The sequence below is a fragment of the Mycteria americana genome, chromosome 2, assembly GCF_035582795.1.
Source record: "Mycteria americana isolate JAX WOST 10 ecotype Jacksonville Zoo and Gardens chromosome 2, USCA_MyAme_1.0, whole genome shotgun sequence".
Lineage (NCBI taxonomy): Eukaryota > Metazoa > Chordata > Aves > Ciconiiformes > Ciconiidae > Mycteria > Mycteria americana.
The window spans coordinates 130845263-130867918 of NC_134366.1; the positions used below are offsets into that span (position 1 = coordinate 130845263).

The following is a 22656-nucleotide window of genomic DNA, read 5'->3' on the forward strand; positions in this document are numbered from 1 at the left end:
ACCTCAACCCTGAATAGATTTACCCCTGTCTATGTCTTCTTGAAGTGCCAGTTTTGATATTTGAACAAAAGATAATTTTGTAATAAACCTAATGTTCAAATGCTATTATTTGATATATAAAACTAAATAAAGAGGAAATGTATTTGAAGCTGAATAAAAACTCCAAATTGGGACTTTTTTTTTTTCTGCTTCAGAAAGCTATCACTTAGGCTTGTCTATGTTAATTACCAAGATTTTATCTAATTAGCCTTTAAAGGTGCTGCTGGTCCCTTCCTGATTTAAGAAAAATGCAAGCAATCCATATTCTGACAGCCAGGCTCAAGAGAAAAAAGTAAAACTAAACTTGCCAGCAAAATAGAAGAACAGGAAAGAAAAAGAAAGGAGACTATGCTGCCATGTTGCCAAGATAGGATAAACAGACATGAAAGAGCAAAACAGAAACAAAACTAAAATGAAGACAATTATCGACTTTGAAGTGGTAGTCTAGAAGGTTAGCCATAAAAGTTGGAAAGTTACTAAATAAAAATATTTGCTGAAATTTAAGTTGCTCATCTTTGTTCCTGCAACTGCATTTTCAAGTTTGGGGTTTTACATTTCCTAGGACAGTTTGAAAAGGGAAGACACCTGTATATACTCATTTAGTTTTTCTATGCTGTTTCGTTATGGGACAAAAAATATCACAATTGGTGGAAATTATGTACATATCCTCTTGTGCTGCTTGTAACCAAAACCTTCAGGAATTCCTAACAATTTTTTATTTCTTAATTTGTGCTTTCACAATTCTGGACCACTAGACTCACTTGTGAGATCTAAGACTCATTGGCAGAGATTTCTTGAAGTATGTTAAATGTAAAATAAAAAGTTTTCCACTGAAAGAATATTGCAGGCAAGGGTCTAAATATATGTTTAAATACTTAGATAATGAGTTATCTAGAATTGTAAAGAGTTGTTGTGGAAAAATTACTTTATGTTTCAGTGTGAAAAAAATGGGGTTTTTTCTTTTTTTTTTTTTTTTTTGAGTGATCCCTAAGTCATTTGGGTGTTTGTGCTACAGGACTGAGCCATTAGGAAGAAAATTTTTTAAAAGTCTGTAATTGTGGAGAGCTTTGATTTCCTTGTCATAGAGATTTATAGGCATTTACAACCCATACTGAAATCAAAGGTTTTTGTTTTCAACCTCTGAAAATAAGGTCTGAGAGCAAGATTTTTCAAAGTGAGTAGTGATTTTTTATGCCACATCTGAGAGGGCATTAAAGCCAACTGAATATTCACAAACCTCTACCTGTGCAAATCGATTCCCTTTAAACTGCACTAGAATGGTCATCCCAAAGACCATCATATGGCCACTCATCCAAGGGAAAAAGTCACTCAGAAACTGAAAAAATACCTCTTTTTCTTCTTCTTTCCTGCCATGGGTCTTGCTGTAGTTGATCGGTGTATCCCAGCCTTCCTGTTCACAAAGAGCCTGGTAGAAGGCTGCATTTACCAGGATGCTGCTTGTTTTGAAAGGAGAAGAGGAAGGAGTGGGAAGTGCTGTGCTGGAAGAAGTGAGAGGCATAACTTTGTCTTGGCTTCGGTTCTTTTTCATGCTCAAATCCAGAGTGCCATTTTCATCCACTTCTATCTCAGCTCCCTGACATGCAACAGGAAACAGAGACATGTTTAGCCATGGACGTGGTGAGGCTGCAACACAACCATGTGGTGCTTTTAAAGGATAAATATAAATGCACGCTTTTATTTAAATTTATCTGAATCTAAAATCAGCTTTTTGATTTATATCAGTTAATGTCCAACTCTTAGGCAGACTTAAGAGTAGCTTCAGTAATGGTATCCCTGCATCTCAGCTTAAACATAGTAAGTGGAATTTAAATAAGATGCCTCTAAACCATAACCTATACACCCTAAATCTAGTTTTATTTAAAAAAAGTTTAGCTTTAAATCTTCTTGATCTTTCCATTCTTACAGAGAACTATGACCCCAATTCACAGTTAAAAGCATTAATGCATTGTTTAGGTCATCAACGGCATTACTATTACATATCCTCCCTTCCCCCCACACCCCGGAAATATTACAACATCTGCATCATGGGGGAGAGAAGGGGGCGGGGGGGAATATGCCTAAAAGTAGCACAGTAGGAGAAATTTTCACTAGGGTTTTGTATGTCACTCAAAATAACATATTGTCTTAATCATAGTTTGACTAGGCCACTAAGGCACAGGTCTGCACTGAGACCACTAGACTGGGAACCACAGGAGGATCTTTAGGAGGTTCTCCCTGATGGAGACCTTCAGCATGAGTTAACAAAGCCTTTGCTACCTGGGAAGTACAGCTAAGAGCAGCCTCTGCTTGCAGGGGTGTGTGCCGTTTGGGGAGAGACCCAACTTCTCTTTCCGGGCTGGGAGAAGCTTGTAGAGCAGCTCCTGCTCACAAGAAGGGGCAAGTGCTGCTCAGCTGCACAAGAAGAACAAGGGAAGGAAAGCACACTGTTCTGCCTTACCCTGTCTGACCACAGAAAAAGAGTACAAACTCCTTGTCTTGGAATGATTAAAAGCTCCTGAAAGTGCAACTTACTAATGGAAGCAACAAAAAGTTTCCCATCATGCTCAATATGCAACACTGCATTTTGACATACTGTGTATTACAGGGATGAGTATAAGACTAGTGCTTGCTATTGCCAACAATTAATAAAGTCAAGTAGGGGAAGAGGTGAAAGAGGTGGCTTCTAGAGGAGCACTTGGTAGTCTAGTTCTGTGTGTTGCCCTGAATAAGGTGGGAAACATTCAAAGGCTATAGAGATAAATAACAATGGCATAGATCTACACATGTAGAATGCTGTAATTAACACTGCTCTGTGTGTTCCTGTCATTGTTATCACTACTATTTCTTATTTGCATCACCACAAAGCTCAGATACCACTTGGGAATTTGGGGCTAGATATGTTAGGTGCTGTATAATGGTAGGAGACAGTCGTATAAACCCAGATTGAGACTTCCTACCTTAGGTAATACAAAAGTAAACCCATAGCGTAAATGAATCACCTAGATGCTCTGTTGTAAATGGAAAAGAGACATGTATGTCCAGGGGGCAAGTTTTTCTGTCTTTCTTGGGCCTCTTCCTTAGGAAGAGATGAGACACTGGCAGAAAGAGTCCCTTTCTCTTTCTTCCCATTAACTATTGCTGGAGCTTGAAAATTAGTCAACCATTGAATGGTTAAAGATAGGGCAGTGAAATGTATCTTTGCTTGAGGATCTTAAAAACAGTTGTGGTGAAACAAGGAATTCTTCCCCTGTGCTGAAAGTGTGACATGGCCACCCTGGTTGGACTGAAGGCACAAGCTTCCTTCATGCAGCCTTGTCTTCTACCCCTACCAGTGGTGACTCATTGAAAGGTAAAATGCATCTGATTAAATCTTTTTAATCAGAAGGAAAATGTTGGTAGAAGTTGAAAATTTGGGGCCCAGTGATCTCTCCTCACTCAAGCATCCTGACTCCATTTTGTATCCATGGGCCTAAGACAGATGCCCACCTAGACTGAAGCACTACCAAGCCATCTGCTTGCCCCCAGTTCAGAAACTCAGGCACCTCTTATGTTTGCTTCTCCTGCATAGCAAAGTTCACATTTTCAATCATACAGCTTAAAGAGAGAGATGTTTTATTATATTTATGGGAAGTAAATACACTTCTAATATGTTCATACTAAGACGCTTTGGTTATATCTTTCTGCCCCCTTTTAGTAAATAGTTTAATCTCCTGTGATAGTTTTAAGCCCTGAATTTGACAGTGCAGCTTATCCTGGATAATAACTTAGTAACCACAACATCTTATGCCATCTGTATAATATCAAATACATTTTTATACCAGCATTAATAAACCTTAGTTACAAAAATTCAAGATATTAACTATATCAGTGCCAAGCGCACACTCCAGGATCTGACAATATAGCTCTGCCATGATCGCCCCAGTGTTTTTTGGCTTCATAGTTGATATGTAACTATAGCAATGAAACAGAGCTACAGTAATCAAGTTTAATGACCAATGTAAAGTAAAATGCTAAATATTGTAGTTGCTGACATTTTTCATAATAAAAAAACTTGGGTTAAGTCTGCACAACCAACATTCACATAAAATTCCAGACCTCTGTGACAGATGGCTTAGGAAAGGAGGCCATGTGACTGGGCTGCAGTAGTTTTATAGTGCAAAACCCATAAATAGTGCAGATTCTCTGTCACTGACAAAATATCAACTACTCAGAAGGCAACAGCAACAACAAAAAGGACCCAAATCAATCAAGGTCCCCTCCTTGATGAAACTGTATGTAGAAAAATATCAGGAATCATATTGTCTCTGAGAAACAGATACCATTAGCCACAACAAGGAGCTCTGGCTGATAAGCAGAACATTTACTAAAATGGATATTTAAATCTTCCTCAGCACTTTGCTGAAATTCACGTAGAAGTTGGGTTGTCCAACATGCACCTAATTCTGCTCAGGGAAGGCTGGGTTGTGTGTTTGTGAAGTAGCGTACAGATGGGGTTTAAGTGAGCTCACAGATGCACACAACAATTAAATATAGTCATGGAAAAAATATCCCCTTTCGCCCATCACAGGATGGATCACACGTTTACAGCATGGCTTTTTATTCAGAATGGTATAAAAGAGCTATCACTTTGCTGCCTTCATAGCAAACTCCAAATGGCAGAGCAAAAAGAGAGGATAGTCAGAGACACTGCTCCAGTTTTCATTCCTACTCTCATCCCACCCTCCTCTCAATATGTCTCCTTTGCTTGTTTTACCACGTTTATTTTTACATTAATTTTAAAATGGAATTTAAACCACAAAAACGGAAAATGGCAAAAAATGCTAGAGCAGTGCTATGACACGCTGACAGAAAATGGCACTTACTGTGCTCAGCTCAGACGTTTAAAGGCTGTGCTTTCCTCAATGAAGGCAAGATCTTATAACTATCAACTCTAGTGCATGTGTGAACCGGCCTACGTTTATCCATTTATCATGACATATTTAAAATATAGCTACCAAAACAATGTAAACTGTTCTGATTCTTCCTTAAAAATGTAAGCAAAATAAAAATGCAAATGTATCTTATTACAGAATCACAGAAACGTATAGGTTGGAAAAGACCTTTAAGATCATCGAGTCCAACCGTAAACCTAACACTACCAAGACCACCACTATACCATGTCCCTAAGCACCTCATCCAAACGTCCTTTAAATACCTCCAGGGATGGTGACTCAACCACTTCCCTGGGCAGCCTGTTCCAATGCTTGATAACCCTTTCGGGGAAGAAATTTTGCCTAATATCCAGTCTAAACCTCCCCCGGTGCAACTTGAGGCCATTTCCTCTCGTCCTATCACTTGTTACCTGGGAGAAGAGACCGACCCCCACCTCTCTACAACCTCCTTTCAGGTAGCTGTAGAGAGCGATAAGGTCTCCCCTCAGCCTCCTTTTCTCCAGGCTAAACAACCCCAGCTCCCTCAGCCGCTCCTCATAAGACTTGTGCTCTAGACTTGTGCTTATTATTTCCTAACTTACTACCATAAGACTTGTGCTTATTATTTCCTAACTTATATTAGTTTGCAGCTGTGTAAATCTTTGGAGCCTGATTTTGATCTTATTTACATTTACATTTACATTTACACTGGTGTAAACCAGGAAAAAATCCACTGAAGCAATGAAGAAAAATTAATGAGGGTGAGAGGATACACCTGGTAATTAAATTCAGGTTAGTCCTTATCTACTCTCACATCAGTGACAGTGTAATCACCCCCACAGGTTTTACAAGCAGCTGGGAAAAGGATTCCAGAGTAAAAAATGAGAGAAAAATGACTGAAGCATATTTTCTTTATTCCAGGATCTATTCAGTGAAAATATAAGGTACAAGTAGTACTTTACTATGAATATCTATCTAAAATGAAGACTAATATAGATATGTAAACAAAAAATGGTCTCTATCCTCTTCAAGTGCTTTGTACTTTAGTCAAGCTTTTTCAGCCTCCTTTATTTTAGACATAAATATTACAGAATATTTTCTAGTACGTTATTAAGTCTTGTCCTTAGAACTGAACTGCATCAGCTAGGACAATAAAGGATGTTGGTTTTTGTGATAAATTAGTCCTGCATTTTTGCATATGCTTTTGGTCCATCTGATCACTCACAACATTTAATACTCTGCAGTGTGTCTCCAGTAACGATTACAAGTTAAGCTTTATCTAATAGCTGGATGAGAAAGAGTGAACTATTGTGCTGTATGAATCTTATTTCAAACCTGTGACCTTAGGGAGATTGTATCATTACATATAAGGGGGTTTTATGTATTCTTTGGTTTGCATCAGCCATACAACTTAATACTAAGTAAGTCCAAAGAAATAACATTACCAATGATTTTGCATTCCCACTAGCAGTTCATTCTGGTTTGGAAAGCTCAAAAGGGCTCTTCAGTTCTGGTATCGGGGGTAACTCTGGAAGTAGTATCCTGCCATGTGTATGAATACTATTCTTAATGCAACTCCATCCAAAAGATTACAATCTTTTCTATTCCCAGCCAATAAAAATACATACTCATGGTCCTCAATTCTTCAGGCTTAAATTTAAGCAATTGAGTTCTTCTGCAGCAAACTAAAATACTAATTTGGGTCAAAATAAGAAAACTTGTAACTGCCCAGCAACATCTGAGACACAAATGAAGTCACAATTTCAGCCCAGAGCAATTCTCAAATTCAAAAAAAGTCAGCCAAGAGTATACTCAAGGAGCAATATGCACAGCAGTGTAACAGGATGGTACCTAGTGATATTCTTGGCTGATTTTTCATCCTGTATTTAGGCTTTAAGGTATTTGGAGTAAAGGACTGCCTGACAAGCGTGCTGAGTACTAACTACATTGTTGAAATAATTGATGTAATTATCACCATCATCAATATCCAAGAATGGAGAGATGACATAATTTTGTTCAAAAACAGAATTTGAACTTTAAACATTTTTAGCAAGTGTCATTTTTTGTTTTCTTTCAAGGCATAGTGCGCATATGCCATTTTGTCTAAACAGGTGGGAAAAACACCAAAACAGTCAACAAAATGTTTGGCAAGCAGTAGTGATGAGGATACAGATAAACTGTATTGCTTGCAGCTACCTCTGTGAGACATGAACGTGGTGAGGGCTGTAAACAGGGAAGATCTCTGGATGTTGTGATGATGTAGACCTTGCACTGTGCTAGAAACTGCAGGCTAAGCCTTCTAGGGGAGTCCTTCTGTTTACTTCAATGGGAGTTGAATGAAGCTACCTAAGTTGCAAATCAAATGCAGACCAGGAGACTGGTTTGGGGTACAAACCACATGAGAATTGGCTCATCAGGATTATATTTAGGGGAACAGTTTACTACAGTCCCAGGTGTCTGCACCTGTAGGGTTGAATGGCTTAGACAATGTAATGTTAATGTGGCATTAATTATTTTTTAAAACAGTATCACCAAGGTATCTGATAATCTTAGTATTTTGTAAACAGCTGATAGATAATTCATGGAGAAAGCTTAGGCTCCATTTTACTGCCCATCTCAGAATAAATTGATTCTTTAAATGGCTTAATTTATAAATTCAGAATTTTAATCTAGAAGTATTTGGCAGATCACCTTTGTACATTAGGTCTCTTTGTGAAGTTTTGCTTACCAACGGTACTGCTAACGTGTAATCTGATTATTCTTGCTACCCTTCTTTTTTTTGGCTTAGACTCTCCCTTTTGAACTAATATGTAAGGAATGTGAGATATAGATCTGAAAATACATTAAATTAATGAAATTTGGAACTGTGCTGTAAAAAATATTCACTTTTTCATTTAAGTGTTATCTATATTTACAAAAAAGTGGTGAACATTCAAGGTAAAACATCCAACTCTTACTAAAAAATGGACAACACTCTGGAGGTCTAGAAATAAAATTTGAGAGACAGAAAGAAAAAAAATTACTTCAGGAATGCACTTGTGCTAAACAATGTTTTGGTGTTTTGCCCACCTGTTTAAGCAAGGTGGCATCGGCATGCCTTGAGCAAACACAAGAAAATGACACTTGAAATGTTTGAAGTTCAATTTCTGCTTTTAAAACTTAGAAGCACAATATTTTTACAGCTCTGACAATTGTGTAACTTGCAAAGGATTTCCTGCAAGTCCAGGAAATCCTCTGCAGCCCCATTGGCCCTTGCTCTACCACCACGCTGCCTCCCACCTGCAAAGTGTCATGGCTGGGATTTCTGGGAGGCTGCCCAATGCTCATATAAGAGCAAACACCTTCACAAGTCAGTAGCTTTGACCTGCTAAGGTATGGACGATGCTAATCAGGTTTTCTTAGGCAAGGGAACAAAGGAATGTGGCCAGGGACAGTGCTGAGAGGTCAGATGCTATGGGGCTCTGAACACAGCTACCCCACACAGGTATTTTCAGACCTGGTGAATGTGTGTGCTATCAAGAGTAGGAAAATAAAATCATTAACTCTGTAGTCATCTGTTGATGCTGCATTATTTCAGTCCAAACACTGATAAAGTCTCAAGAGATGTTTTTTATGATCTAAAAATATGTAAGATATTCTAGCAGTTAAACATTGACCTTTGTGGCCAATATCAGCTACGGAACAATTCAGAAACATTGATAAAAAACTAGCCTTGTTTTTTGGTTCATATTTTAAAATAAGAAAGCATCTTCACTGAAGAGAATCTAGAGAATTATTCCCACAATTTTTTGTTTGAGTCCTGTTTGATAAAAGTAATAAATCGCCAAAACCAAATAAAAATGTGTTTTGTGTGGTTTTGGCGACCAAATCTGTTTGGGGCTTACTTGCCTGTGTTCTGGCCAGAAGCTAATTCTGATTCTTGTGTCAGATGTTTTGTAGCAGTATGCCCTCCAGAAAGTCTGGCAAAAGTGGAGGCAGGCAGATAGCAAGGTATGCAGGTGATTTTCTTTTAGTCTGGATTCCTGGCTGTGAAAAAGGAGTAAGCTATGTGCCCCAAGTGTCCCTCCATATCGTTACTATTATGTTCACTTCCATTCAAACCTTCCCCATGATTTGGCAACTGTGAAGCAGGTACGGAGGAGAAAATCTTTGGGTTATGCCTGGTCCCTTTACTGCTCTTCTCTGGCAAGAAGGTCTATTGCTAAGGTCAGCCAAAGGCTGCAGCAGCAATTTAATCCAGCCATTGGCACCAGTTTCCACTTCCCTGCTAGAAGTCTCTATTGAAGACCAGTGGAAGGAGCTTTCTGCAGCATGTATCAGGGATGGATCTGTCATCTGGAAAAGGTTCCATGAGAAATCTTTGGGACAGATAACGTCTGTGTTATGGGGGATGCATGTGGACACACCCTAAAAAGTCTACTCTAGGGCATCTCGCAACATCGGTTTCAAGATCCAAGACTTCACAAGTGGAAATCAAAGGCAGCAAAGTAGGAGATACCACTCTGCAAAGGAGCAAGGCATGGAATACATAACAAGGTATTATGCTGGTGGTAAAATAAGTGGTTCCTCTCAAAGAATAAGAGCTAACCTCTTATCAATGGTGAATGAAGGCCCAACCAAATTGTAAACCAACACATGTGGAAGCCACCTCTAGCCAGACTAAGCCTGGTGCTACAATAGACAAGGTAGAGCGACACTGACTTGCAGAAAAATATGTCATCTGTCTCTTGGAGCACACATTGTGACTCAGAGTCCCACAGCAGAAACACATCTGCTACTTTGTGTTTTGATAAATATACCTCTTTTCATTCCCCAATGATTTCTTCTCAAGTTCTTGTAATGGCACCCTCTCATCTACACAGAGCTTTCAAAACTTTCATTGAAGTGGAGCATGTCTGACTTTAATACAAATAATAAACAACAGTGCTCCCACAACCGTGGTCATCAGAAGAAAATCTTATCTATTTTCATCAGCAGTATAATACTATGTAATGGCACAGAAAATAAGGCTCATATCTCACATGGTACCATTTGTAAATCATAAAGATCTGTGAGGAAACACAGAGCAGAAACCAAAACATGAAGGCCATGCAAAAATCTACGGTATTAGGCAGCCTTCCATTATGACAGACTTGCCCAAATTATCTATCTCCAAACGCCATGGGCCTGATTCTGCTCTCTTGCCAGCAGAAAGGATAATTTTACCAAAATCTGTTGTTATTTCCCTCCCTACACCTTGTCAAACTGTCATGAGCTCCAAAGACAACAGACTCGATATGTGTAGTTCTGTTCCATTGCTAGCCAATATCACCTTGATTAATCACATGATTATTTTTTTTTTTAATCAGCCTCCAAAATGATCGCTTATGGCAGGTTTCAGAGGGAGGAAAATTCCCTCTTTAAACAGATCTAACTCATTATCCATCACAGATTGTTGCTGGATTTCAAATATCCTTCTTTTTTCCTCCCACAAAACTCCCCCCTTGTATTTAGGGCTCAATTATAAAAAGAGTAACAACATAATTCTTGCTATTTATTTATTTTTATCAGAACTGGTCACTACAGTACTGATTTTTTCTCTGTCTCTCTTCAAAAGAACATGCAAACAGAAGCCTCCTTTTTGGGGATTTAATGCAGTCACTAACATGAAAGACAGTTTATTCGCACAGTTCAGTAGCTAGCACACCCTCCAGGTTCTTGGACTACCCTACCTTGGCAGACAGACTCTGTGGTTTGTTGGAGAGGATCTCTGCTGCTTCCCTGCAGCGGGTGGAAAGGTTCAGGATAGCAGCAGCTGCTGCTATGTGGGTGTCTTCACTACATTGACCGTAGCTATAAGAGTTGGCATGGCAAGGGCTCTGTGTGTGGGCGCTAGCACTAGGCAGTCGATTAGAAAATTTCACTGGATTTGAAAAATGCTTTGCTGTTGAAGAGAGATTTGATTAGCAATTGCATGTATGAGATTTTTCCCATTAAATAGTTTTGTTTCTCAGACTACAATTTCATACAGTAAAATATTCAAAGAATACATTTAAAACAATCCATTTCCTATTGGCAGTAAGGGTTTGCTGTAAAAATGGCTTCAGAAACACGATAATTTAATTTTTACCCGGCAAATACACATCTTTCAACAAAGCATCTGAGACTTTTACTCAGATTTTACTCATTCTTTACTCAGGCATTAAAAGCAATGATGTCCAAGGAAAGACTGAAGAAGCGTTAATGTGTTATCCATTGTGACCTGACAACACTGGTGGGCAAATGCAATTGTAAATGTATCCTTACAAAGGCTTCCTCTTGGAGCTCTATTGTGTAAAAAAACAACAGTGACTTGTCCAGTCTTAGCTAAAACAACACTGCTTACCCTACTTCAATGAATAAGTCTGTTATTTAAACAGCTTTGCTTATGTGAGTAAGGAAAACAAGACCGGGCTCTTGAATGAACCGGAGCCATCAGATAAGAACATTACCTCTTAGGAATATGCAGTCCTGATTTTGGATCAGGATTTTTAGATCCTGATACAGGATCTAAAAATTTCCACAGGAATATGCAGTCCTGTGGAAATTTTTAGAAATTTAAGTCTACCTTTTAATCAATTAAAAAAAATAATGACACTGAACCTTCAGAATAAAACTGATCTTAGCTCACCATCTTATGCTGGCTATCATTTGGAATAATACACAGATTTACTAGGCACAAAGAGGTCAGTTGAGAGTGAAAAACTAACAGGTGAACAGAAAAGCACTTCCACAGACAAAAGTGGTGTGTGTGGTTCTTTGTTTTCTGCTCCATCAGCAGCACTTACTCTAAAACAGGTAGAAAGAACTCTGCTCCCTGTTCTGGATTTTGGAGCTTGAGATGTCATTAACTGTTGTAGGGAAAACACAGCACCACGATCCCAGCTCTTAGTAAGCAATAATCGCTTCTTTTGTCTGTAGCTCCCACAGTGTCCTACAAAGATAAACTAAGCAAAATCCAATTTCTCAGCCTACATCCAGATACACCAAGAACATTTCTGCATGTGGCCATCTGCTCGCTCCATAAAGATCTGAGCCCCAAGGCACTGGATCCCTTTGGATGTAGAGCTTTGGCTGAGTGCACGTTAATGCTAAAACCTATACAAGACATTGGAAAACTCGTCTTTCCTCAAACTTGGGATGCTCTAAGAGAAATGCTTGCTTGTATGCACTGACTGTAGCTGAATGCCATATTCAGTTTTTCTAAGTACTGGAGGCATCTCAGTAGAGCAATACATAAAAGCCTCATGATTCAGTTCTCCCTTTCTCCAGTGCAAATGAAAAAGGATTTATCTACCCTGCTGTAAAACTGTAGCACAAGCAGGAGGGTCTACATTTTTAGAAGTTAGTACAGCTAACTTCAAATTATATTTAAAGAGAAAAAAGTGCATTTTCCATTACCCACCCTAAAAGATAAAAAAAAAAGCAGGCTATGAAGGGTGCATGTTTGGTTAATAAATCAAGTTTATAAGTAAAGAATCCACAGTGCTAATGATGGGCTTTTGGCTAGCTATATATTTACATAGGGTGCTGAACCAATCACTACATCATCAGCTTCTTATTGCCAACTTTTGTATATCTGCATAGTTAAAGCACTCACCTGCTCTTTTACTTTCACCTTTCCATTAAAATAATAGCTGCACACTGCAATCTTTGCAAGAACAACAGGCTGTAAACTTCAGCCCTGATATACATTATACATAAATTGCATATGTATGGATTTGCATTTGTATAAAAACATTTCAATCATTTTTTTCCTTGAAATGAACCTGTGAAATAGACATACATCTGTGCAAAGAGACAGCTAATAGGGAATATTCAATTTTACAAACAAAATTGGAAAATCTGCCACCTAAGAAGCTGGCAATGCACATATTTGCTTTCATTTGAACAAGTCTATTTTCCAGGCCAGATAAATATCTACTTTTCATTCGCAATTTTAAGTAGGGTATTTATGTATATACACAAACACATAGATGCCTACAAACATATATATATATGTGTGTGTACTCAGACACATACACAAATAAATAAATTTTATAAATATATAAAACATATATAATATTATATAGTATTAGAATGATCTTATCTTATCTTATATATGTATATATACATATATACAATTTTCTGCTTTTCTGTTCACCTTATGTTCTCCTTCGTTGGGATAAGCGGGATGCAATTTGTTTTCCTTTTTTTTGTTTTCCTTTACTAAATTTTTTGTCACGAACAGAAGAAAAAACAACTAAAGAGTCTTTTGTCACATTGTTTTGGATCTATTTTCTTCTGAACCCAGATATGGTGCAATGAAACCCTTTTTTTCCATTTCCCTCATGGAAACAAAGTAGTTTGTTTCTTTGAAAGAAAGAGTATTTTATAAATTTTACAATGGCAGAATCTTGCTGAAGTTTCCCATGCAGATTGTGAAGAACATCTGCAATAAATAATCAGGGTTCACACTGTGGTATCTCATTTGTACAGAGTAGTACCTCAGCAAATCTGTAAGTGATGCAAGCAGAGGAATCTTGATAACAATTTGATGCATTGGATATGTCTGCACTACAAATATGATGCACTACAGAAATATAAGATATCAAAATGAATTCAACCCAGGCCTGGAAGTAATGCAGCCGAGGCACATGGTGATCTAGGAGGTATAATACCTGTATGGATGCATTTAAAAGGTACCTGAAATGCCTTTTAAAACCTAACGTGGGTTTCTCTGTACTAGAATTCATTGTCTTGTGCAGACATATTCCATGGGACTTCTTATGGCAGCATCCTATCACATAAAGATATCACAATTTAGCCAAGGAAGAAGGTAACAGACAAGACATAAACCATTCCTTTTTACTCCTCTTTTCCCCTAATAATTGCTTTCAAAAGAAACATCAAAAAAGTAAACCTTATAGTGATGATATTTAGCATTCTAGCGTTCTGTATTTAGCAAACTAGCGATTATATTTAGCATGCTGGCCACAAGTGGTCAAAGATGTTTCCTACAGAGATTTTTTGAATCTGAAAGCAGAACAAGTAAAAAGAAAAAAAAGTCATCGACATTTTGCCCATTTTCCAAGACATAATGGAATTTCAAGCTTACATTCAAGGAACTGGGGTGTTTTTCGTCCTTGTGCCACAGGTGCTGTTGTGCGTTTGCCAAAGACTTGTGCATCAAAGCTGGCATAATCAAATGGTACTTTCCCAAACTTCTCCTGTTCTTTCGCCAGGGTGGCTCTGGAGGAGGTGACTGGCTGTGAAGTTCTGTAATTGTACTGAGGTACCTCAGGCTGCTTCGCTAAATTTGTCCTGCAGAGAGGAGGAAAAGAATGAATGAGAAAGACAAGAATATCTTTAAATAACCTTTTCTTGAAAAATAGGATACAGTTGCATCTCAGTATCAGAAAGTGTGCTGTTATCACATGTAAAACTTACTGGTAGGTATATACAAGAAATAAATAACATAAATATGTTGGCTGACCTAGTAGTCAAAGAGTACTTTAACTTCATACAAGTGCAAAGCTGAGGACATAAAAAAATCTAGTATTCTCTAGTAATGGTGTGGGCTATTTAGAAGAAAGATACTGACTGACTTCTAGATTGCCACTGTAGCATGGTGCTTCCTTTATTTCTGAAAATTGTCTGGATTTTTGCTAGTCAAAGGACTTGTAGTTTTATGGATCACTATTTTTCTCACTTTACTGTGAATGAGTATGGTATAAATATAATATAAGATGATCCAAAATAATTGCTTCTGTTATTTGGGAGGAACAAATTATTTATGGTGTGTTATTCCATTTAGTTACTGTTCAGTAACTACTTGTCTTTAGTAATTTCCTAAGGACTTTTCATATGTAGAGTTAAGGCACGTGCAGTTGGCAGACACATGGACATAATATTCTGTAATGGCTCTGAAGGAACCATTAGAGCTGATCATGTCAATAATCCACAAATTAAAGTGTCCCCGAATAGACCTGAATACAATAGGTTGTAATGGTCGTAGTGCCAATGATGTGCAAATTATGCATGTCTGTAGGGTCCATATAACTCTCAAACAAAATACAATTGCAATAAAAAATGTTTCCCCTTTTTGATGCCATTGTATAAAAATAAATTAAACTAATTAAACCTATAAACTTAAAATAAAGACACTAAAAATATGAATTATTCAATGGTGGGGAAACAGAATCAGCAGAGTTCTCAACCCTTTCAGATAATATGCTACTTACTGGATCACTGGGAGATTCCTCTGAAAAGAATCACAAAATAAATGAGGATTGAGCTGCTAAAAGTGCAATAAGGTCAAAGAGATGTTTAATCAAGTTTCAGTGGCCAAAATATTGTAACAAAGGAACAGTTCTTGAAAATTTTTTAAAACATTTCAGCAAGGTAGGAGATTTGGTTTACAGGAGAAAGACATTTGAGAACCATTGATTTGGCTATTTGTGTTGAAGTAAGACGTAGTACAATATCTTTGATTGCTTTTCAAAAGATACGTCTGTTGTCTTTAATGTCAGCCACATGCACAAAAGCCAGCAGAAAGCTGCTTGTTAATGTTGAGATACAGTCAAGTTATTCAGCTTTGCAGAGGTTCATCTTAGAAAACCGAGTTACCCCTGTAGCTAAAATCTGAAATGGGGGAAAGAGCTGAGGACTGATCAACAGAGTTTGTGCAGAAATACTTTGGAGAGACTAGTTTGTGAGGGCTCCTACCTGTGAGTCTGATCATGGCACTGCCCAGCTTTTGGAGACTCGAGCTGGTTCTTTTCCTGGGACATTGCCAACTTTTCAGCTGCAGCAATTGGACAACCAGAAAGGCTGTTTAAAAGCAAGGTGAAGAGAAGAAACAAGAAGAAGAAGAAGAAAAAAATTAAAATGAAATCTTAAGTAAAGGAAATGTGTGCTGTGGAACCCAAAGACTTCGAACTTCTCTGGTGCCCTGTGCATCTATGGGAGCTGCTGCTATTATACCCCAGATTCATCTGTTTTTCAACACTTAATGCAAAACTGTGAAATCTGTGTATTTGAGGTGATATATCTGGAAACTGAATCATGTAGGAGTTTTCCACAGTTCTGCTTTGATGTTCTGTGGCTGGCAAGTCACTAGTAAATTTTTTGACAAATGCCATTTACTTTATCAGCTAAACCATGCATATAAGCCTCCCACTGATTAAAAGAGAAGTGAATTTGGGGAAAAAACAGGGATATGTGAATGACTGCTACCAAAGAACACATTTTGTCATTTCAAGTTGTGCTTTCTTTTTTTTTTCTATTTGCTTTACTAGATTAGAACATGTTTTCTTATCCTATTAATGAGTTGCTTGTGATACAGCTGATGTGCTGCAAAGATGACTGGGGATTTAAAACAGGAAACAAAATGAAAAAATCTTTACTGGCTCCTTATATATTCTTGTAGACAAGCTTGTGATCTCTCTGGTAAAGACTACAGATAGTAACACAGTATGATAATCCTTGATTTTGGTGCCCTCAGACAATAACCAATCAACCAATCAATCACCAACAAAAAAGAAAATCCCACAAAAATTCAGTTCAACAAAGAATGTTGGGTTTGAAAATCTTCTGTCCCAAATTTGATTGTAAGATTGACATTATATTTTTCCAGAAGCACTGTAACGGAATATTTTTGCTTGCTGGCTTCCAGCAGAAAGCAATACTGACAAGAGCTGTGCCGACAGCAGCGACTTGCTGGAGACAGTGCATGTCAGCTCTCTGCCTCACCTGCAGCCCAGCTGGGATTCCCCAGCTGCCTGTCTGGAAGGCTTTTCTCAATTTTACTTTCTCCCTGCAGGCAGCAAGTTAAACAGACAAGAGTGTTCCAAGCGGGAAGATGACATTCCTGAGGGTAATAAATGGGGTTAGTTTTGACAGGGATTCTAAAGTATTCCACTTAAAATTTCCTGTTTTGCTAAAAGGGAATGTGCCTTGATGGGAAGTTCCTGCCAAGGACTACCATGTATGTGGTGCAAAATGAAGAGTCTTTGGTTTCTGCTGGGTTTTCCAGTTGTTCCAATAATAATGTATTTGTTCATTCCTACCCCTTTTAAATAATGGTGTTTCACTGTGAAGACTGTAATGAAATTGTAGTTTGAAATCTCATCTCTGAAAAATACTAGTGAAATTTGCTATCCTCAGTACTGCAGCTATTTTTGATATAATGAAATTAAACACAATTATTTGGTTATAAATAATATAGGCTACCCTTGCAGTTCATAGGCATTCTACAGCGTAGTACATAACATCTAATTCCAAGACTTGCCCATCAATTTACTCCCGAGTACATGTCAGGTTTTAAGTGGACAGGAACTTTTCTGAACTACCTTCTGTGTGTGTTGCGATTGCTGTTGACGTGTCCTCTTCCAGTGCATCCTGGGGTGGGGCACTTTAAAACATTTTCATGCATGGCAAGAACTAAACAGGAATAAGAAAAAAAAAAGGTGATAATAACATACATCAATTAAAATACACATATTAAAAAATATGAACGTTTCTTCTTCAGACTCAGATTCTCAATTCTGTCACATTTTGACCACAAAAGAAAAGGAGAAGCAAAGAACCTAAACACAGAAGGCTGGTGCCTCCAGCATATACCAGTTTATCCCTACGTCGCTGGAGTGTGGCTTCCCACATTGTTTCTATGGACTTCAAATGAACGAAGGCAGAAGTTAGCAAGGATGTTACATCATGAAGCCCTTTGCCCTCTGGTTCATACACCATTAACACAGTACGTATACATTTCTTATGCCCTTTGATGTGGATAGTTTTTATTAAGACTGAGATGTATGTCTGTGTAAAACAGAATATGTCTTTGTATGTCTGCCCTCATGACTTCAGTACTGCATTACCCCTTTGGGTGCATGGTGCTTCAAAAAAACTGACTGTTCAGTCAACTGGTTTGTCCTGTCAGGAACCAAATTATAATTTTTTTTTTTTTTTTTTTTGCCAGCATGACAGAACACATCTGATTGGAAGTGTGATAATTAATAAGGACTTGTTAATTTTAACTTTTTAGAAAGTTAATGTTGCTAAGGCCTTCCAAATGCAGCAGCCTGCTTAACTCAGCAGATGTTTCCATAAATACAGTTTAGTACTAGATTTAAAAAAAGGGAGAGCTACAGTTAGGAACAAGACGTTGGTAAAGTGCAAGTATCCTTTTAATTTGTTGTTATGCATGCCACCACAAAAAACAATCTAGGTTGTTTAAACAAATAGTTTCACATTAAGTTTTGGCTTATTATGCAGCATTTCATTGCATCACATTGCAACATTACACACACACACACACACAAACCAATGTAATCAGATCAGCACAGTTAGAAATAAGCAGGGAAATTCAGGCTAGACTGGGCATAAAAGAGTTAGCACAATACAGTCATACGAGAGGGACGTGCTGTGGACCAGAGCTGGGATGTACTGGTGGAAGTAACTTTTTTGAGCTCACTGGTAAGGGGGATACTGGAAACATCTCTGAATAAGCATGCCTGGGCCTCCCAGTTATTGGCAAAGAAAACCAGCAGCCTCGGTGTGCGATTACTGCAAATCAGGTCACAGCTCTGAAACAAGCGGGTGATTTCTGTGCTGCATGCCTTAGCAAAGGTATTGGCAAGCGAGATCTTGCAGATTCATAGGACTACAGCATGCAGGTCTGCTGGCAGGGTGGGGGTAGTTTGGCTCTGATCGTATTCTTCCCAGGCCACCTGAGGAGCCTACTGCTGTTTGTTAACTCTACTACCAAGGAGTACTTGAGCTTCACGAGTGTGGGAAGTAGGACTGTGACTGGAGGGCAAAGATGTGATGGCTCCTCTCTCAGCCTCATTCTGCAATCTCACCCAGAAAAAGTGGGTTTCCTTTCCAGCATGAGCACACACCACCCACAATACCGGCCCAGATCCAGTTGTTATTCTGGACTGCAGGGTGATGATACTCACTTTCTAGTGGCACTCTAACTTTATGTGGACAGCCTGAGAGACTGCGGTGGTGAGGGTACAGCCCAGTCACGTGCCCTGTGCCATCACATCCTGGGATGGGACATTTGGTTTCTCTCTTTTCAGGCCTGGGTGAATCTGCAGAGAAATGAGATAAGGATTTTGTTTGGTTTTAGCCCCTGTCTGCACTCAGCTGAGTGATCCTAGCGGCGTGATACTCTCTATTTTCTACTTCAGATATAATTCCTACAGAAAGTTTTAACAGAGACGTATGTGATTTAAGCACCACTTTAGCTCTTCACACTGTGTCCTTTAAACAATGGCTCCCCCCTCCCAATATGCCATTTATGTGCTAAACTATATAGCTTTAGGATTGCAGTGTCATTTATTCCATTCAGAGCCTCAAACAGGACAGAAGCCACAGTCCAATAAGCTAGAAAACTGGCAGCATCAGCCAACAGCAAGATCTATAAAGGAATAAATAGAAAAGCAGAAACAATCTTTTACTCTGTTAATGTCAGACTCCAGGAAGCTGGGACGACCAAATAAAAGCTGAGGTGTGAAACAAACAAACAAACAAACAAAAAGCATTTCAACCAGAAGCCATTCCTTAAATATCACAGATCTCTAGGCTGTAGGTTCTTTGTTAGGAAACTGAATACATGCCACTTTACATTTGAGAGGCGAGGCAAGCAGCTCCCTCTGGTACACATGGCAATGCCGCTTTGTGGAGCAGCCCACAACGACAGTGAAAACATGGAGCAGCCGATACCCTTTCAAAGGCGAGGTCTCAGCCCAGCCCCACAGCTACCACTTTGTAATGGCCGCAGCGCATTCCCAATTTTTGTTTCAAGCACCTAGAATTGTGCAAGAAGCACTGGTCAGAAAGCTTTATTTGATTTCCAATGAAGGATCAAAAGTCTGGGCGAGAAGGGAGTGAATTCTGATCCAGAAATTCTCTTGTGAGAAATCTGGAGGAAGTGGCCGCATAAATTGCTGAGGATGGTTTTAGCTCCATCTGTGATTGGCTGCCAACAGCATTCGACGCTGGGGGAGAAAACAGCTGCAGCCAGCACAGGGAGCAGCCTCCTTCAAGCTCGTTTCTTGGACCGCGAGGTAGGACATGCTTAGGGACAAGATCGCCAGAGACAGCTGAGGGTTAAACTCCCTGGCACGACTTTAGGTTAAAAAAAAAAAAAAAAATTAAATAGGGTGGAAAGAAAAATAGACTGAGCATCAACAGGAGACCACACGCTTTTTAGAATCACTGCAAATGGAAAGTGCTGCAATAGTGGACAGAAAATAAAGAGGGACCCTGAAATATGATTTAATTTTTCCCCCACTAATTGGAAAGGTTTATCGTTAAAAAGATGGAAAAATATAAATTTAAGCCATGTTTTTCTGATGTAGCATCCAAGAAAGAAAATTCAGAGCTGATGGATTTGATGGTGGATTTTTAGAAATGAAACCCAGTTAATTACGTAAAGTGAAAAAATTATGTGCCTGATACTACATTGTCTAAAATCATATGGTGTTTATGCAACATGAATAAAGCCTAGTTTGTTCCTCCATGAGTGTCACCTCTGAACTCACCTGCAAACTACAGCTAATAACAATGTGAGGCAAAGCAGGAAGGGCCAGATTCTGCCATGCTTACCGCCACTGCTCCTTCCTATGTGTGCTGTGAGAAAGTCACATTGACACCAATGTGAACCTGGTGAACACAGCTGGTTTCAGGATAAGAAAAGGTATCTGTAAAATTCCTGCATATACCATAGTCATCTAAGCAAATAAAGGTTCGTGTAGTTTAGCAAGGAGGTAGACTAATACCGTGCATGCACAGCGTAAGACATGCTAATGAAAAGGCTGCTTGAGACAGAAAAATTCTTCTCAATTGCATATTCTTCCCAAATACTACAGGAAATATTTTATAGTTGCAACTTCTAAAAAAGCTTGTCAGTTATCTTATACGCTAAATGCTTTAGGTAACTAAACTATATAATATTTGCAATGTCCACTCTAAAGTAACACTAGAAATACCAAAGTAAATTGTTTATCAAAAGCAGAAATTGCCGCAATGCTGGGGTGACCTCAGTATATTTGGAAGCCCAAAAGGAAAAGTCAAAGGACAGATGAATGTATTGTTACTTACTATAGCAGGGAGTGTGCTTATAAAATGACATCTCTTGATGTTCTGTAATTATCCTTAATTGAGGAGTTTCATAGGAGACAGCCCAGTTTACAAATCAAAACCAAATCTGTGAAATCTCCACTTCTGGAAGCCTGATTAAGTACCAAAAATGGAGCAATGTTCCTACAGCTTTGTAGGATGCCACAAACCATCAGAAACAATAAAGATTTTGGAACTTACTGGTAATTCTGCTGACGGTGAACGAGGCAGAAGAGCACGGCTTGTGCTTTCCTGGCTCAGAAGTGCTGGCTGTGGCAAAACGTAATGTTGATACGTGAAGTAGACTGAACTCAGAAAACACATGGCTTAGGAATTAGGTGGTGTGTTTGCAAGAGGCCAATTTTTCACCCTAACCTTTCCTTAAGCACTGTTTTAATGCCTTCTCTTTTGGCTGCTGAAATTTAGGAGGTATGTATTAGCGCCCTATGGAGGAGGAGGCGGAGGAGGAGGAAAAGGAGGAGAAGGAGTGTCAGTGCCAGCTACACAGCCCTTTTAGTACCCATTACTGATCATTTCACATAGCGGTTTGGCAGGAAGCCAAGTACCTAGCGTTTAACCTGGTTAGATGTAAGGCACTAGTGTGAAGGTACATAATTAACAAAATTACCAGCTAAATTCCAGATTCTTTACTGTTGCTATAAAACCCAGCTCAGAATCCTCTATCAGTCACAGGATAAATGTGTAAGCCAGTAAGAACAGCCAAAAATACTTCCTTACGTTTGTTGCTAAATATCTGTCTCCCACCAATGTCAATAACTTTGGTTTGTCTCCTTTCCCCTGCTAGATGCTCCAGAAGAAACCTATCCAGTTCCTTGTAGGTGCTGTGAAACACATGCCCTTGCTCTGCCTGCAGAGCGATTGCTTGTTCTAGCAAACTCAAGTTCCCTTTTGTTTTGTCCAGCTCAACTGACACTTCTGTGGTTTCTGACAGGCACTCGTTGTCATCTTCTTCACTTTCAGGGAAGGGATTCTGAATTCGCTTCTCGAAAGGATCTGGGTGAGACTCCTGGGGTGCTCTTAGCTCTGTTTCTGAGTCACAAAGTGTTTCACAAGGGCCAAATTCTACCTCTTCTTTCTTAATTTCTGGGACTTCCAGGATGCTAGGTTGATTACACTCTACAATATACTTCTGAGTTACATGGGGCTTTACACTAGTTTCTTCTGAGAAATTTGAGGAGCTGTCCCACTCGTTGTCCATAATTTCAGAGTTACTTTCATTTTCCTCAGATGAACAGTATTTTGGGTCAGAAATAACAGTCTTTTCCTTTCCTTCAGCTGAGTTAATCATGTAACATTCATCAGTGTCATCACTTTCTGTTTTTAAGGATTGAATGCCACTATCATTTAGATTTTCTGCCGCTGTTTGACTGGGTGCATCTTTTGCTAATTTTCCCATGCTCATCAAAGATTTGGCCACGGCATCTTGATAGCTGGAGTAGTTATCTTTTCTTTGACTGGAATTTTCTTGCCCACACGAAAGAAGGGTTTCCTCAGATGATTTTGGAGTACTTTCCTCTGCATGAGAAAACAGCAACAGAAAAATATGTAAGAATAACTGCTT

General features: G+C 38.8%; 1 protein-coding gene across 4 annotated transcripts in view; it reads right to left on the reverse strand.

Annotated features, from left to right (window-relative positions):
• The window catches only part of ST18 (ST18 C2H2C-type zinc finger transcription factor), a 167720-nt gene that overhangs the window by 22412 nt on the left and 122652 nt on the right, over positions 1-22656 (reverse strand). For 2 of the 4 annotated variants that reach the window (XM_075495704.1, XM_075495705.1), the window contains exons 7-13: positions 21813-22610; positions 18908-19042; positions 17300-17390; positions 15675-15779; positions 14065-14270; positions 10661-10872; positions 1388-1633 (exon numbers count right to left, since the gene is read on the reverse strand). In XM_075495704.1, coding sequence (XP_075351819.1) covers positions 1388-1633; positions 10661-10872; positions 14065-14270; positions 15675-15779; positions 17300-17390; positions 18908-19042; positions 21813-22610 — 1793 coding nt within the window. The remainder of the gene's footprint in view (positions 1-1387; positions 1634-10660; positions 10873-14064; positions 14271-15674; positions 15780-17299; positions 17391-18907; positions 19043-21812; positions 22611-22656) is intronic. The other 2 variants (XM_075495706.1, XM_075495707.1) reach the window with 2 other exon arrangements.